The sequence below is a fragment of the Sardina pilchardus genome, chromosome 12, assembly GCF_963854185.1.
Source record: "Sardina pilchardus chromosome 12, fSarPil1.1, whole genome shotgun sequence".
In the NCBI taxonomy this organism is placed as follows: domain Eukaryota; kingdom Metazoa; phylum Chordata; class Actinopteri; order Clupeiformes; family Clupeidae; genus Sardina; species Sardina pilchardus.
In genome coordinates, this window is record NC_085005.1 from 18,226,403 (window position 1) to 18,244,707 (window position 18,305).

General features: G+C 47.2%; 1 protein-coding gene across 1 annotated transcript in view; it reads right to left on the reverse strand.

The window, feature by feature from the left end:
- Positions 1 to 18,305, reverse strand: part of cdc42bpb (CDC42 binding protein kinase beta (DMPK-like)) — a 97,321-nt gene that overhangs the window by 8,982 nt on the left and 70,034 nt on the right. Inside the window, exons 18-31 of the mRNA XM_062551456.1 lie at positions 15,201 to 15,349; positions 14,709 to 14,806; positions 14,400 to 14,479; positions 11,395 to 11,478; positions 10,845 to 10,919; positions 10,403 to 10,508; positions 9,196 to 9,332; positions 6,527 to 6,666; positions 5,964 to 6,045; positions 4,649 to 4,871; positions 3,571 to 3,633; positions 2,665 to 3,261; positions 2,318 to 2,415; positions 1,577 to 1,661 (exon numbers count right to left, since the gene is read on the reverse strand). Coding sequence (XP_062407440.1) covers positions 1,577 to 1,661; positions 2,318 to 2,415; positions 2,665 to 3,261; positions 3,571 to 3,633; positions 4,649 to 4,871; positions 5,964 to 6,045; positions 6,527 to 6,666; positions 9,196 to 9,332; positions 10,403 to 10,508; positions 10,845 to 10,919; positions 11,395 to 11,478; positions 14,400 to 14,479; positions 14,709 to 14,806; positions 15,201 to 15,349 — 2,017 coding nt within the window. The remainder of the gene's footprint in view (positions 1 to 1,576; positions 1,662 to 2,317; positions 2,416 to 2,664; positions 3,262 to 3,570; positions 3,634 to 4,648; positions 4,872 to 5,963; positions 6,046 to 6,526; positions 6,667 to 9,195; positions 9,333 to 10,402; positions 10,509 to 10,844; positions 10,920 to 11,394; positions 11,479 to 14,399; positions 14,480 to 14,708; positions 14,807 to 15,200; positions 15,350 to 18,305) is intronic.

The following is an 18,305-nucleotide window of genomic DNA, read 5'->3' on the forward strand; positions in this document are numbered from 1 at the left end:
AGATTTGCAACAAATAACAAACTACAAATTTCCGGCGTACCGAGGTGTTTGTGGAAAGAAAAACAAATCAGGTTCGAGGAAAGAACTCGGACAGATTAGCGCAATAAGGCATTGAACATTTTGAACATTATAGGTAGGCCTATCCATGGGGCTGTTTCAGTTGATGCAAATGTTCGTTTTTGTGATTAAAATAATTAAATAAATGTAAAATATTTCCCTTGCATCCGTCTGCCTATGTGCAGAAATGTGTTAAACTACTGACAACAAAAGACGTGCGTTTAAGCTACATTGTGTCAGCGCAACATGCAAGACATTTTTAAAAAGTTGTCCATCCACCGTTGATAAAATATTTTTTCTGCATAAGAATATAGCCCAAACTTCCATAGGTGGATTATACGAATAGATCTCATGTTGCTGTTAAATAGCCTAGGCTATACTGTTTTCGATGAAAACGGTTAGAGTGATTTTCATGTCAATAACCCTCATTTGCGCTATGTTAGGCTATGTCGCGGGCGACACGCGTTGATTAGAATTTCTTTTCCACAGGACCTGTTGTGTTTTTTTCTGCTAGCTTGGGTCATTTTTGTTCGAGCTATGTTCATTTAATTTCCACACAAGGGTTGCCAACTCTCAGTCATTCGGCGTGACACTCAGGATTTCAGCATCAATCTCATGCTCTCACGCAGACGCAAGCAACGTCACGCCAAAAATCATTCTTATTTTACTTCAATCCGTTCATTATCAGTTGGTGACTAGACCACAGGAGGCAGAAGACTAGAAGACAAATTTAAGGCATGTAGCCTAGGCTTTTAGATCAGCAGCAGGGATAGGTCTAATATCTGTCTACAACGTTCTCAGCGCAGAGAAATTATCTGCGGATAAAATGCGCACCATTCGTCTCTATCGGATTGCGCGAAGTTCTAGTCACACTGATGACACTTGACAGAGCGCAATCTTTTCGGTGGTATTAATAGTCCTACTAGAAATACACAGAAAACAAGCATTTGGCTACTTCTACATATTAATAACTTTAGACTAGGAGAAAAGCATGACTGAAACCTAGGCTATCACTCTCTTAAAGTGACAGGCATTACATTTGACTTACAGTGTAATGACAATAAAGATAGGCTAAGTGAATATGACAATTGTGTAATATGTCAAAATCAATATGAAATAGTCAACTTACTGTGTATTTTAGCTAATTACGCAGATCAATCCTCTAGTGCAGTAGGCCTAACAGCAGTTTCTCACCCAGTCTACGAAAACATTTAGAGTGAGCTCACAATCACACATGCTCTGTCTCTGCATTGTTCTGTCTGTAGTTGAAAGAATACCTTCTTAAATGGAATTTAAACTGGGACTGAACCTCTTAGTATGCTGCTCTTATTTAATTGATGCAAGGTATGGTTTTTTTTTGGTCTTGGTCTCGTCTCGGTCTCGTCTCGACTTTGTCTTGGTCTTGACCCGGTCTGTCTCGGCCTTGGTATCGTCTTGGTCTCGGTCTTGATACCCTCTGGTCTTGGTAGTGTCTTGGTCTCGGTTTAGGCGGTCTTTACTACAAGTCTAGTGTGCGTACCTGGTGAGTTGTTGCTGAAGTAGATGAGGTGTGGTTGCTCAGTGCCAAGCAGGTTCAAACTGCCCTCCACATTCAGAGGTCGGATCTAGAGAGAAACACCACCGTCAGTCGCCAGTACACACCCATCAGTAGATCACACACCCATCAGTAGATCGATCACACACACACACACACACACACACACACACACACACACACACACACACACACACACACACACACACACACACACACACACACACACACACACACACACACACACACACACACACACACACACACACACACACACACACACACACACACAATAATGCCACAGTATGATTGCTTACTCCCACTGCTTGACTTCATGCACAGTAAATCTTTCCAGATAAAGTTAAATGACTAACAGTCAGCATTCTGTTTTAATTTAATTCATGTAACTTCATGAGTATTAGACTGACGCTTGTTATGATCCATTTAAAAGCCTTAAAGAGACCCTATGCAACTTTCTGCAGGAGACAATCGCTCCTTGTTTACATCTGGAAGTCTGAGACGAAGAACCACGCTTGCAATTTATATATCTAAATATAGCCTATACATGTATAAATATACACGCTAAAGCTGTCGGGGAAGCTCTGCAGAGAAAATGCAAGCATAAAACGAAGCGAAAACGAAAAACCGAAACCAGAGATGAAATCGCCAATCCTGCATAGTTCCTCTTTAAAAGAGAGAGCACAGGCATAGCCGGCTGATGCTCACCTTCCTCAGAGAGATGGTCTGCACCCACTCCATGGTGTGGACGTCAAACACGTCCACCCCGTAGTCACTGTACACGGTCAGGTAGGTGGAGTTGGAGCCTGGAACAGGGAGACCAGGCAGTTAGGGAAGCTACATAGACATACAGTAGGTGAATTTGTTCATGTGTGTGTGTCTGAGTGTGAGTGTGTGTGTGTGTGTGTGTGTGTGTGAGTACTACATGTGTGGGTGCCTGTTTGTGGCGTGTGTGTATAAGTCTGAGTGTGTGTGTGTGTGTGTGTGTGTGTGTGTGTAAGTGCTCTGCATCCGAGTGCCTGTCTGTGTGTGTGTGTGTCTATGCGTATACTCACTGCAGGCTAGCGGCGTGGCGGGCCACATGAGCTCCTGGGCGCGCGAGCGCCGGCCCTGCGCGTCCACGTAGACGCCCAGCGGGCCGAAGCAGAGCAGCAGCTCGTTGGCGCCCACCTCCATGGCGTGGAGCGCGTCCAGCGGCTGCTGCGCCAGGAAGGCCAGCGAGGGGTCGCCGGGGCTCACCAGGCTCACGGGCGACGCCTCGCCCTGCAGCGCCAGCAGCGCGAAGCCCGACGGGTAGCCCACGCACAGCCGCTCGCGCACCATGCCCAGCCACTGCACCACCCCGGGCGCCTGCACCTCCCACAGCTTGCGGTGGTGCGGCTTGCCGCGCGTGATCTCGTAGCACAGCACCTGCCGCTTGACGGCCGCCAGCAGGCAGGCGGCGCCGCCGGGGCGGAGGGTGCCCGTCACCAGCGCCTGGCAGCCCTTGGTCTCGGTCAGCTTGATGTCGAAGGTGCCCTCGGCGCCCTCCAGCGCCCCCCACGGGTGCAGGTGCACGTGGCGGTTGCGGCCGCACAGGAGCGCCACCATCTTCTCTTTGGGGATCAGCTCGATCTGCTGCACCCGCTTGCAGTCGGCCGCGCGCACGATCACTGCACCGCCGCCGGGGAGGAGCAGGAGGAGGAGGAGGAGGAGGAAGAAGAGGAGGAGGATTGGGAGGAGGAGGAAGAGGATGAGGAATTGGGAGGTGGAATTGATGAGTAGAAAAAGGAAAAGGAAGGAAAGATAGATAGAGGAAGAAGAGGAGGAGGAAGGGGGGAGAAAAATTGGAGAAGGGATTAGAGAAAGCTTTCATACATACTGTAGACAGTGTTTTCGTTTTTTATAGCAACCAAGAACATGTTCTGATATACGGGAGAGCTTATGAGGCATTAGCACGGGCACAAGCATGATGTACACACCATCTCTGGTCACCTCCACCACGACCAGGCCTTCCTCTGTGCCCAGGGCGATGCGCTCTCGATCTGAGGGGGAGGAAGAGGGGAGGTGAGGGGGCGAGACTTTCACATGCAAGCACACAATCATCGTTATTACAACCCTACCACACCTACAGACTGAAACACTTCTACAAGTGTCTGGAAAGCACACATAAACATAAACACTGTGTGTGGTGCAGTGTACAGGTAGTCGCTGTATATCGCCTGCTCAAATACAAAAACAAGTGCAAAGACCTTCTACTTCTACGCCCCTCACAGAAATGCTGCTATGCTGACAGTTCCCTTTAAAGTTTATTGTTGTTCTACGTGGAAAGTCGCTTTGTGACATAATCCATGCGCTACGCTGTGCGGTGCTGTGGTGTGGTGTCGTCGCTGTATATCGCCTGCTCAAATACAAAAACAAGTGCAAAGACCTTCTACCTTCAACAGCCCTCACAGAAATGCTGCTATGCGGACAGTTCCCTTTAAAGTTTAGGTGCTGTGTCCACCAAGCTCGTTTTTTGCGCCGACGGCGACAATTTTCAAAGTAAAGTCTATGTAGCTCAGCGTTCACAGCACTGAGCGGCCTCGGCGGAAAAAAGCTCTCGGCGCCGACCGTTTTTTACCGCAGCGCTCAGAGCGCTCAAAGTTGAAATCTGTTCAACTTTTAGAACAACGCTGGGCTCGTCAATGTCACTTCTCGTTATAAATCGTCTCTGGTTTTGGTAACTTAGCAACAATAAACACTTATCGAAGCGCAGAGAAAAGGAGGTTGAGGGCGCTCTGGCCGTAAAAAACGCGTTTGGTGGACACAGCACCTTATTGTTGTTCTACGTCGATATCGCTTTGTGACATAATCAATGCGCTACGCTGAAATGACCCAAAGATACGATACAATTCTGGAAGGGATCCGTATCACCGTCTGGATCCAGGAGGCGGTAATGTTTTCGCTTGGTGGAGGTCTCTGAGTGCTTTTCTATCTATTGCTGTTCTATGTCGATATCGCTTTGTGATATAAACAACGCAACTGCGCTGTGCAGGCGCTCTGCGGTGGCTTGCGTACCGACGACGGCGGCGGAGAGCATGGTCTTGATGGCGGGCAGGTTGCTGTCGTAGGCCTCCAGCAGCTCGTGCACCACGCGGTTGCGCAGGCGGTTCTTGGCCAGGATGCTCTGCAGGCCCTCCAGGATGCCCACCCACTTCCTCTTCTCCGCCTCGCTCTCAGCCAGCACCAGCAGCGACACGGCCCGCGCCCCCGCCGGGGAGCTCAGCAGGGACGACGTCACCTGGAGGAGGAGGAGGAGAGGAGAGAGGAGGAGAGGAGGAGAGAGGAGGGGAGGAGGAGGGAGGAGAGGAGGAGAGAGGGAGGAGAGGAGAGAGGAGGGGAGGAGGAGAGGAGAGAGGGGAGGAGGAGGGGAGAGGAGGAGAGGAGGGGGGGGAGAGGAGAGGAGAGAGGGGAGGAGGAGGGGAGAGGAAGAGAGGGGAGGATGTGAGGAGGAGGAGAGGAGAAGAGGAGGGAGGGGAGTAGGAGGAGTAATGGGGGGTTGAAAGATTGAGGGAGTGAAGGAGAGAGAAGAGAGGGAGAAGAGAATAGAGGAGGTGAGGAGGAGAGATGAGGAGAGGAGGAGTAATAGGGGGTTGAAAGATGGAGGGAGTAAAGGAGAGAGGAGAGGGATGAGAGGAGGTGAGGAGGAGGGAGGTGACGGGAGAGGAGGAGGGACAGTACAGATTTGGGGGGAAGAGGGAGAAAGGGGTAGAAGGAGGAAAAGAAGGAAGGGGAGGGAGTAAAGGTGATAGAGAGAAAGAGAACAGAAAGAATAAAAAGGGAGGGAGGTAAGAAATGAGAGAATGTGAAAGAAGGGAAACAGGAAGCAGTGGGAAAGATATATATAGAGACAGAGGGAGTGAGTGAGAGAGAGAGAGAGAGAGTGAGTGAGAGAGAGAGAGAAAGGGGTGAAAGGGAGAGCAAAGGAAGAGAGAGAAGCCAGAGTGAGCGAACGAAATGAAGAGGAAGAAGAGGAAAAAGGGAGTGACAAGGTGACAAGGGGAAGAGAGGGAGAGAAGGTGAGCGGAAGAAGAGAGGGGGAATGAGACGAGGAGGAGGAGGAGAGGAGGAGACGAGAGGGAGAAGAAGCGGGGGAGAGAGGGTGAGTGAGAGGAAGAGAGGGAGGGAAGAAAAGGATGTGAAAGGAGGGGAAACAGGAAACGGAGGGCAAAAAAAAATAGAGATAGAGAGAATGAGTAAGAGATGAGAGGGGGAGAATGGGAGAGAGAGAGGGGAGGGAGGGAGAGAGAGAGAGATTGCCATCTTTAGGTCATGTGAGGTCTTGGTAGTCACAGACGAGCTCTGTCGAGACAGGAAATGCTTGAGAGCTTACCCGAAATATGCAGGGGACATCTTTGCGTGTGGCATGAATCACATCAGAGGCCAGGACAGAGCTCACAGAGAACTCCTCATCTCTGGAAAACACACACACACAATTAGAACACAGTGACTGAGCCCAAGACTCGGCACGTGGTTTGTCAGTTATCCACTCTGTTTTTGAAGCCACCAAACGTATTAGACTAAACAACAGCTGCATTTGTACAATGCGTATTGTGTGCGGGACTGAGTGTGAATGTAAGCATGGCTCTGTAAGAGTGGCTCTCCCTCTCTCTCTGTGTGTGTGTGTGTGTGTGTGTGTGTGTGTGTGTGTGTGTGTGTGTGTGTGTGTGTGTGTGTGTGTGTGTGTGTGTGTGTGTGTCAGATTGAGTATGTTAGTAAGAGTGAGTGTGTGTTAGTGTAAGTGTGGCTGTGGAGAGTGTGAGTGAGGAGTGTGATTGTGTGTGTGTGTGTGTGTGTGTGTGTGAGGGGGGGGGGGGGGGGGAGGGGGGGGTATGTGAGTGAGTGTGTGTATGTGTGCCTTTGTGAGTGAGTGAGTGAGTCGTGTCCTGAGCTGACCTCAGGTCGAGGACCTGGCTGGCCACCACGCCGGGCTGGGTGGACTTCCCCTCGGGCACCTCGTACAGGAAGAGCTTGCAATCACACACCACGGCGTAGGCCCGCTGCCAACCCTTCTTCACACCAGTGGGTTTGGGGATCTGGGGAACACACACACAAATAAACTTGGCGTCAACACACAAACACACTTGAATTGAAATCACACACACACACACAAACACACTTGAATTGAAATCACACACACACACACACACACAAACACACTTGAATTGAAATCACACACACACACACAAACACACTTGAATTGAAATCACACACACACACACACACACACACACACACACACACACACACACACACACACACACACACACAGTCATCTGACAGAAGGTCCAAGGTCCTACACAGGAGAGGTGCTCTCTCATTCATGACTGGACACTGCAACTGAATCATTTGGCAAACATGTTCAGTCATTCTCAGTGCAGATGATAAGACCCTTTCAGTGTAGATTGTCCTTTACAGTATGGACTATAAGGTCACGTCAGGTGTGTGAATATTAGCATGTGCTTATCTCGTGAACACGTCCATTAGCAAACATGTCCTTTGTAAATTTCAGTGTGTGTTTAATCAGGCTGTAAAAGTCCAAGTTCATTCTCTCTTAAAAGGAGAGCTCTTCAATCAAACCCATGACCCTTGCTCTACCCGTTGCCCCAGAGTCAGTGAATTATTCTTGACCACCAGTGTCGTTTTGAGTGCCCTGGAATGACCGTGTGGTGCAGTCACTGTCCTTCAACACTCAATTTCACTTTGGTGTCATGTGGGAAGGATCAGTGACCAATCAATAGCACTTTCCCTTAGAGGCCAGACCCCAGCAGAGAGAAGACTAGAAAACCGATACTAGGATCTGCAACAGGGGCTAGAACCAATACCCACGTCAATAACCACGATGTGTGGTTCTACTATACACGTGGTACTGTTTCCATCTACATCATTTAAGGAATCTGCATCAGAACACAAATCAAACTAGGGTCTTATTATGTGCTGCAACCAGAACACAGAGTTGCGATGTTAAGGGGGGACTTCTGTTGCACTGGCTACTGAGATAACCAAGAGAAAAAAAAAACTTCTAAAATCAAGTTTATACAATATAAGAACCATACAAATACACTAGGGATCGACCGATAATCGGCCAGGCCGATATTTTTGGCCGATATTCTGCATTTTTATAGTTATCGGTATCGGCCATATTTTTCACCGATAAGCCGATAACATATATTTTGCAGCCGTTCTGTCCCTAACGCGGCCTCCACTGCCTGCACTCATCACTCTGAGCTCTACAGCAATGTCCCGCCCACCACACCATCTGATTTGCTAAGCACAAGGAATCAGCCAATCAACACCGGAGGCTAAACGATGTGAAAGTCTGTTTCGAGGCGGAGAAATTGAACAACGGGAACGAACTCATTCAAAGAAAGCAGCCTATGTCGCTGGCACTGCAAGAAGTAACAAACTTCTATACGAAAGTTGCAAAAGGCAGCAACAGAAATAACATCTTATCCGTCCCAATGAAACTGTAATGCTGTGCATAAAGCAAACAGTTTCACCATTTGCTAAACGTAACGTAGGCTAATTTCTAAAATCCCATTTGGCGACGTTACGCTTGTTAATGTGTAGGCGAGGAAGAAGAGTTAGATAGCAGCCATATAGAGAGAGTCGGGGAAGCCGAAATAAAACGTAACGTTAGTGTTGTGCAGGCTAATGATCCGTTTAGCGTAAGCCAACACAACAGGCTTTATTGAGAATTTAAAACTCACTAGCGAAATAAATGTGGCAGTGGTAAAGGCGTTCATGATAAATCCCCCAAGGTGATAACTTGTCAGAAAGTCATAACGTGACTCGGCCTCAGGTCCTAAAAGCACATTGCTTTTGTACATACACATAACTTTATTATTTGAAGTGCTATTTGAACTTAAACACGCCAGTGTCATCTCAACTAAGTTCTCTTTTTCTCTCTACCTCTCCCCCCTCTTCATGCGCGCTCACACACGGTAGCCTACAGACAGACACGCTACCCATATGAAAATAAATGCAAACTAACCAGTAGCCTAGCCACCTCTGCATTCTACAAGTTTTAATATTTACGCTAAGGACTTATGCAAGTTATGTATATAGTCTACATAACCAATTGAATATAGAATGAATTCAGATGTAATTCCCATCCAAAAGTCCATTTGCAATACAGAAATATGCTGGCCTATCTAATTTAGATAAACTTTATTACCAGTCCAACTTTTGATTTGTTTTTTAATTGATAATGACATTAAAAATTGCAGTTTGATAGGCATCAGGCTGCTGGAAGTTATTATAAAAACAACAGATTTTTGCTATTTCTGAAAATGGATTTAGAGGGTTTTGCATTCAACTCAAATATTCCTTTCCTAAAAATGGCATAATTTTTACATTTATCGGTTGCACATATCGGTTATCGGCTTCCCAATTTCATAATTATCGGTATCGGTATCGGCCCTGAAAAAACCATATCGGTCGATCCCTAAAATACACCATCAGACTAAGGTCGATTATAAACTAAGATAAAAAAAGACACATAGAGGAAAGTCTCTTAGGGGTGCAAAGACATTTTCTTTCTGCCAACGTGACCACTCTCTTACCCTGACGAAGCCCTTGTAGGCTGTTCCAATGCCCCTCTGGACGTCGATGCCCAGGGGCCTCTTGGCTTGCTCCGGGGGTATGGGGCACACCAGCGGGGCGTTATCCTTGCACGACACATGGCAGATGAAGGAGCACACTGCAGAGCAGAGAGATGGATGCAGAGAGGGAGTGTTATTTATCTATGTGCATATATAAATCATTATACAAGCCATTAATAAAGAATCATCATAATTTACTGTACAATGTGTTCCTAATGAAAATCCAGGCTTCTAATACATATTGAGAGAACATCAGAAAACGCCATTTACCATTTAAAAACACTGATAACAACCACCATCTCACTATCTGGCCCCTTGGACTGTGACCTGAGCTACAGCTACAGCTACATAGCCTGACGAGCCAGACCCACATCAAGATGTAGGGTCTGGACACTCACCGTAGACAGGGCTCAATCGGAGGGGTGGGATAAACAGTTGTCTTTCAAATTTCCTCCCCGCAACAGGATAACGCTAAACGAATCATCTTCTTGTTTTCAAATAACAGGATGCGTTACCGTCGCAACTTCTGGTCGCATGTCAGTCACCATTATGTTAAGCCCACCCACCGACTCTATACACGCTGTGATTGGACCGCTGGTGCTGGGGGTTCTCAGCTTCCTGGCTCAATGGATCGTGCCTAGACTGCCCCGCCAGCCAAATTACATTTGCTGCCGCTAGGGGCGTCTAGATTTCTAGGCTAACAGCTACACAGAGGAGTTACAAATCTGGCTCTCTCAATTGGTTTCCTCTCTACATCTTATATCTCCTGGTGGGGCAGCAACACCACCACTGCCTAACAATTAGCCGGTCCTAGATGCTGTATGTTTCCCTAACCCACCATTGCGAGTCTATATCTTTTTTTGGATAAAAGCGTCTGCTAAACACCAGTCAACATTAACTTTTATCCGGCCCTAGCCGTGGCACAGCTGGCTGGGGCACCTACACCGCACGCCGGCGACCCGGGTTCGATTCCCGCCCCGTGGTCCTTTCCGGATCCCACCCCAGTTCGCTCTCCCACTCGTTTCCTGTCATTCTCTCTACTGTCCTGACAAATTAAAGGCATAAAAAGCCCCAAAAAATTATCTAAAAAACCCCCCAAAAAAACATTAACTTTTATCCTAAAGCAGATTAGCGGTAGCCAGAAACTCAGCCGAGGTACTGTACTCACCCTCGCAAGCGTAGCCCTGTCGGATCAGGCCCACCATGAGGGAGGTGCAGTGGGTGCACTGGGTGGGGCTGGAGAAGGTCTTGATGCTCAGCTGGTGAGCTTTGGGCTGAGGAGATGGAAGACACAGCGCGGTGGGTTAGCAGTAGCACACATGCTAACAGACAACAAATACATCACACATTTATAGCCAACACCAACAACAAAACATGCAAACAACACGGCAGAATATTGCAGTCTAACAACAGGACATGTGTGGACATGTGTGAGTGTGTGTGTGTGTGTGTGTGTGTGTGAGAGAGAGAGAGAGAGAGAGAGAGAGAAAGAGAGATGGGGAGATGTGTATGTGTATGCATGTGCGAGTGCGAGTGTGTGTGTGTGTGTGTGTGTGTGAGAGAGAGAGAGAGATGGGGAGATGTGTATGTGTGTGTGTGTGTGGTCATACCTTTGGTGTGGTCAGAGAGGACTGATAAGCAGGAGATGGAGCAGGGGGGGTGGTGGCCGGGGGCTTGGGAGGCTCCTGAAAGGGACACACCTAATTTTTAGCACGAATTGAGAAGGGAAAAAAATCACACACACACTCCAAACGAAACATGTTCGGGTCAGTGATCAAAACATCAAACCATCGAGACATCAAATGCATGAAAACAACTATGGCTCTGGGTTAGGTTCAACTCACTGGGAGTCATAGCTATTGTGAAAGCTTGTCTTGCATTCTAGACCCTTAAAGGGAGGATGTGGCTCTGAGGTATGTTCTCCTCTCTAGTGAAGAGGTGATTGTGCAAGCTTTCATTCAGCCCCAGGAAGCAGGCCACATTTCTACTCTGGAACAGGGATGTATACAATCCCTAAGTGAGCTGACACTTCCCCCCAAGCCTTCCTTGGAACCCAAAGAATGTGATGTGGAAATAGCATTATGGGGGGGAGGGGGGGAGGTTGGGGAAGAAACAGGAAGTATGGAATGGAGGGCAGGAAGGTTGATGGTGGACACTCACTTCCTGCTCCGAGGAGACCGAAGGGGAGGAGGAGGGAACGTCCGACTTCTGGGGCGTGGCGTCGACCTCGCTGACTGAGCTGGTCTGGGGGGAGGGTTCAGGGAAAGAGTATGAAACCAGCACGGCACAGGAACACAGACTGATGGCGCACTGGATGAGAGTGTGTGTGTGTGTGTGTGTGTGTGTGTGTGTGTGTGTGTGTGTGCGGATGGGTGGGTAGATGGGTGGGAGGGATGGACGGACCATCACGGTTGTTACCAATAATCCTCCAGCTAGTACCAACCACACAATGTCTCCAAGGTGTGGTACATCAAGTGTGACTACATACCAGCAGATGGTGCTAGAGACCAACATAAAACCATGACACTCCGACAATCACACACACGTTCAAACACACTTCACACACGTCAGATGTGGGAGAAAGAAATTGGGGTGTGTTGGTGAGCTTGAAATTCTACTGCAAAATACTTACCAACATCAAATCCAAACCAGTTTACAACTTCCAGAGATGGATCCCTCATTAATGTACAAGATGTTGCCAATACATGAACCCACATGAGCTGAACATCTTTTACTAATCTTGTGAAATCGACTGTATTTCTTCTATCTCCTGCATCTTTAAAATACATTCCACCAGTGCCAGCTAACATCCATTCAATCATCCATTCATTCATTCATTCATAGGTCCATCCATTCAATCATCCATTCAGTCATTCATACGTCAGTCCATCCATTCAATCTAGAAGAGACTCTGATTATGACTCTTATGATCACTTGAAGCCAATGAAACAACACGTTCATTAAAAAACATAGCATCTAATAGCAGCTCTCTTGAAGCTGAATCTGAAGTGCTTTTTAGTAGGAGGCAAAGCTGCTTGGGCTTCAACCCTACTGATTATAAGTAGTAAAATGGTACACATCCCCTGTGATGGAACCTGCCATCACTTCTCAATCAGAAAAGGGGAGAAAAGTATAGCAAGCCAGCAGCACATACAAAGAATACTTTTTGGACGTTATATCCAAAAGGCTTTTTCATGACCGAACTGTGAAATGTCAAACTATGCTAATCATCTGCTGCATATTCAACGCTGTGCCACTTAATGGTTTAGCAGTGCAGGTCATCAATATTCTGATCGACTCTGTCTGCTTTTCATAATCCCTAATTCATTGACTGACTGCATAGCTCTCTCAATTAATTAGTCATTAGCGACAAGTGCTTTCCAGCTAATCTCTAAAAGCTAGCATGACTTGGTGCGTCGCTGGTCTAGACGATTAAGGCATGACATGATTGACGTTAGCCTTTTTTTTGTCGTGGGGAGGGGGGTTAGCAAGGCAGAGCTGGCAGTTAATTGTATGCTAATCCTGAGATGACGACTCTAACGGATGGTACGGGGGGCCTTCACTAACTCTTGAGCACATACCATTAGCGGTGCAGGAATCGGGATAGGATAGGGTGTATTAAAAACGAAGGCGGCAGCCAGCAGACAAAAAGGTTCCGGGAGCTTAAAATGGGTCCCTCAAGAGTGGAAATGAACAAGCAAATGCTGCAATATCTTCAATGTCAAAAGCACTGTGGCTATCTTGGAGCAGCTACCGTAAAGCAACTAAGGTTAAAAAAATTGCCAATTTTGGGGCTAAATAAAATCAGACACGGCAGGTCTGTTTATTTGGCCTTGAGGCTGCAGCCAAGGAAAAAAGCCAAGGAAAAATGATAGCAAGGACGAAATTAGAGGGAAACTGCAAGGGAGTAATCTGGAGGGGCCTTTTTGTCTGCGTAGACCAGCCTCTTTCAGGGTTAAAAGGGAGGTGTCAGGGACGGGGACTCTTGGAACAGCAGAACTTACTTCTTCCCAAAATGCTAGCAGAGAGGACGCAGATGAGGACGAGACTGAATCCTTTTTTTGGATGACAGATGGGAGGACAAAAATAAATAAGCATCACACTTTCTCAATTTTTGTTTTGCCTTTTTTTTTTCCCCGCTCTCAAGCTCCCTGATTCTAAAGTTCCTTCCTTGCTTCCGCAACTCTAACAGAAGAAAAAGAGAGTCAATCAAGTCAAGTCTCAAAACATCTAAGGAGACTGAAGACAGATTGACATCAGCTTCAGACATCAACCAAACTTCAACTTCCCCCTTCAGTCTTTTCACCTGTTCACTACAGTTCAACAAGAGGTAAACACCTTATTAGGTCACGGTCGAGTGTCATTCCTCTCCCTTTTGCTGCAGGGGCTTCGATTCAATCCGATGTTATTACCCACAGATCCTGGCTGTGACTAAGCCCGCAGTATCGTGTTACCGAGAGGCTGGGGGAAACCCGAGCCAGATTTATTCGGACGGCAAGGGCAGGAAGGCTCTCGTCACTCCCATCCAGTCTGATGGCTTTGAAGTCTCAGTGGCAGTAAGGTGACAGAGAGAGGATCAGTGACCTTGCGGGCTTATCCTTGCGCAGTTTGATCCCTCTGTGACATGGAGCAAGCATTCTTCTCTGAGCGGCCACTGATTTGTATATTGCTCTGGCTGTAGGGCCCTTTGGGGCTTAACCTCATGCAGTTTGATACATCGGAGATGTTCAGCCTCCATTCTCTGATTTGGGACTTGCTTTGTCTATGGGCTCTGAGTGTACAGGCCTCAGGGACCTTTTGGTCTTAACCTCTGGTATTCTGATCCCTGACGCACACCGAGAGTTCATTATTTGAGTGGGCATTTGTTTTGCAAGCAGGATTAACTGCAGATGGATCAGTATTGCTGTCTTACACTCGGCATGCGTTCTCTGTATTCAGCGCTGACTATCAGGTTCACGATGCTCGCAATAGACTGCTAATGACCTCAATATTGTCAAATGGGTTTTGTCCCTACGGCATTGGCTCTCTCTTGTCTGACTAAGCAGTTGTGAAAATGTCTCGGCATAGCTGTTTAATATACGGGAATCCATTGCTCACACTTAAAAGCAAAGCTGGTTAGCTCTGGATGAGATATGAGAAGCTAAGGAGAGGAGAGGCACGCTTACCCTGAAGGTCAGGTCATGGGCCAGAGGGGAAGTGTTGAAGTACTCAAAGATGGAGTCCTGGAAGTCAGGCAGCTTTAGGCCTAAGAGTCACGGTGCATAAGAGTATTACATATAGATTTGGCCCAAAGAAGCAGTTTCATGTAAAGCTAATGTATTGATACAGGAGTAAACACACTATGTATTGATAAAGGAGTAAACACACTATACCCAACAGGTGAAAAGAACCAGACGACAAAAAAAGACTAGGTAATGTAATTCTTCCAGTTGTTGCAGGCAAGTCGGATACTCATTCAAAACTTTGTAGGTCACCTTTGTCGGAGCGTGAGCGGCTCTCCTCTAGATCTTTCTTCAGGTTCTCCAACTGCTCCTCCATTTCCTTGGTCTTGGCCTCCAGCTCCTTCTGCTTGCTGTGAGACAAAACAAAGGTTCAAAGGTCACCAGAGATCTCTCTCAGACTATCCTGCATGTTTTATATGGTATAACAACAGAACCAAGGAGAAAAGAACAAACACTATCATTTACACATACTCATTTATACAGTTCTCATTAGTATGTGACTCTGAGGATTGTAATAAGCACTCTTGTGCTACCAGTCAGGACACAGGATCACCTTTGTAGATGAATGCTGAAATGTATCATTCTCCTTCAAGACATCTACATGTTATAGTTTTGTAAGAAGTAGTTTTGTATTTTTGTTTGGGAATTTGATCTTGAGGCTTTTGTAAGTTTAAAAAAACTGATGTAAAATTCGACTTTGTTTGTTTGTTTGTGTTTGTTTGTTTGTGGGGGGCGCCTCCTGACCTCTCCAGGGCGATGTTGGACGCCTTGACTTTGCGGAGCTCCTCCTGGACCAGCTGCTTGGCCCGGATCTCCGCATCCAGCGCCGACTGCAGCTCCAGACGGGCCGACATGTCCAGCTTCTGACTGCGACGCACCTTCCACAAGGGGTCCTGCTCCAATAACAACGGGGAGTTACGAGTCAGGCAGAGATACGGCTTTTAACATTTCCGCAAAAAGATCACCATAGAGCTGCTGCTCAATGGTTGACAACTGCAAGTCTCATTAGTTGTAGGTAGAATTTGCTATTTGCTTACAGGCAATCTGACACCTGCTTTTGGCAACTATCTGCACAATATAGCAGTGGCTTGGACTGAATTACCATCATAAAAAATTACACCAGCAACCACTATTTGAGATAGACTTCATTTCATATGAAAACAGTCACACGGACTTATCAGAAACATCAATGCACCTTTTACATCTGCACAGGCCCCCACATATCGACAGGTGACACTGTACACAAGTCAAGCTTACAGTGACACACATGTCAAGCACGATGCACAATCGGTTGGAGCCATACAATAACCAGTGCTCTAACAATGACTTTGCATTCCTGGGGTTAGTCTTCAGCATTGCAGCATTGCTTTGAGGGATATGAGGATAATGCAATTAGCTAAAGGGATGGATGGATGGATGGAAAGAGAGATCGTAAAATCGAGAGAGAGAAGGAAAGAGAGAGAGAGAGAGAGAAGGAAAGAGAAAGAGAGAGAGAGAGAGAGAGAGAGAGAGAGAGAGAGACAGAGAGAGGCAGAGATAGAGAGAGAGAGAGGAGTGACATTACACATGCAGCCTGTACCGGATAGCATGACATCACATCCCCATGTCCAGGAAATGATGAAGCAGTGGACTCAGCTTTACTGACAGATTTACTTCGCCTCGGATTACAGGAAGGGAGACAGTTCCTATAGGGCTCGTCCTCTCTCACGCTGATGATATGCGCCAGGGGTAAAAAAGCTCATGAATCATGGCTAGGTGTGGCATTGCACAGGCAAGATGTGTGACATAGCAGGATAACAGGGCTGCGTAAAAACCTAAAACTTCCTAACCTAACCTAACTTCCTTATAAGCAGCTTATTTCTTAAAAGTACGCTTTTAGGGCCATGTGGCAGGATAGCCGATGGCAGAGTCAGGGAGAATGCAAGCTTTCGTAAAAAGTCTTTTCTTTTATTTTTCTTCTTTTTCAAATATCTTTTTCTTAAAATGTGCAATTATTTACAGTGTCAGGAATGGTCAAAAATGCAAAACAAAAACTATTCAAAACGGAAAATAAATGGGCATCAAGTTGCCAGGCTATGTCTATCAATAAAGACCCTGCACACTTTACCATATGACTTTCCTCTGTCCCAGTTCTCTCAGCAAGCACCTTGCATCACTTTGCACTTCTCTCTACAACTGAGGCCATGGGGCCTAGTACAGCCTTAGTCTAACTGTAGCCCCACCCACTAGATTACCCCATTGCTAACAAAAATCAATTATCTAAGTAATCACATAATAATCAAATAATAAACCAAATAAACAATCAACCAATATACAAAGACATACAAACGGTTTCCCCCTCCAAAACCACATTTGTAGACATAGAAATCCCATAATAGTAATAAACACAAAAACACCCCTGCAATAATGGTTCCCACCACCAATCACCCGCGAAGCCCCTCTATTTTAACCATGTGGAACATTCCCTCGGTTTCCCCACGTAAACCAGGAAGTTAACCGGAGTTCGGGACGGCGGTGAGTTAACTGTGTACAGATATGTAATGACCAAGCTTTAACTAAATAAATGAGAAGTTTGACAGCCAGTGTGGACAATTTCATTATATGATACCAAAAGACGTTAATACAGATGGGAGATGAAAATGACAATGAATATAGTTCGAGTTGTATATGAATGGAGTCACGCACAAACATTTGCTACTTAAGAATGCCGGTAGGCCTTTCCCTGCACCTTAAACAGTAATGCATGCTAGCTGGTGTTTATGGCAAACGGTGGTAAATGACATTGTGAATATTAAACCAGGAACAGAACAGAATAAACGGTAATGAAAGTGATATGACACGGAGAACAGCGGTAGCACAGTTTAAATGTTAGCGCCGCGTTTGGCTGGCTGCACGCTGCGTGAGCACGTCACGGCTCAGTCCGTGACATTTGCCCCCCCTTCTGGAGATGCCCCCTGTGGCATCCTAGACAGGAAGTCCGCTGTACAGTTCAACTTTCCAGCCCTGTACAGAACATCAAAGTCAAATGGCTGAACTGCCAAGAACCACCTTGTGATCCTCGCATTGGAGTCTCTCATGCGTCCCAACCAAGACAATGCTCGGTGATCAGTCTCTAGGACAAATTTGCGCCCAAGCAAATAATACCTGAAGGAGTCCAATGCCCACTTAATTGCCAGGCATTCTTTCTCCACAGTGGAGTAATTGCACTCCCTCGGCAGCAGCTTGCGGCTAATATAAGCCACAGGTTGGAGTGGTCCACTGTATTTGCAGAACGGAACTTGTCGGAAGGGGCCGTTCCTGCCCTCCTTAGGCACCAGGATGATGGGGCTGCTCCATTTGCTGAAGGAAGGCTCGATTGCTCCAAGCTGCACCATCATGTCCAGCTCCTCCTTCAGGACTGGCAGCAGGCGTTCTGGTACCCGGTATGAAGGTTGTCTCACCGGCTGCTCCTCCTTCAGCACGATCCGGTGCTCCACCAACGCTGTCCGTCCTGGTCGCTCCATGAAGAGGTCTTCAGGCAAGATGTTGCTGAGCTCACGCTGTCGTCCCTCCGGCAGATGACTCAGGTCCAGCTTGCTCTTCTCCTCCCGGCCCGGCAGGTACTGCTCGCTGTACTCCTCCGCCAGGTGCTTCGCCCGCTTCACCGACTTGCCCAGGAACTTCTTCAGCTGCGTGGTCTTTTGCTTCAACTTCCCTCCATCGGTGTCTGTGAGGGGGGCCGAGGACTTGTCAACATCGTCCGGCTGCGCTGAGTCATTCGTGAGGTACTCCTTGGTCCTCCTCATGATGTGCAGGGTGAGGGGGCTGATGCCAGTGGGGAGCTTCTCCTCAGCCTGGATCAGAGGGATC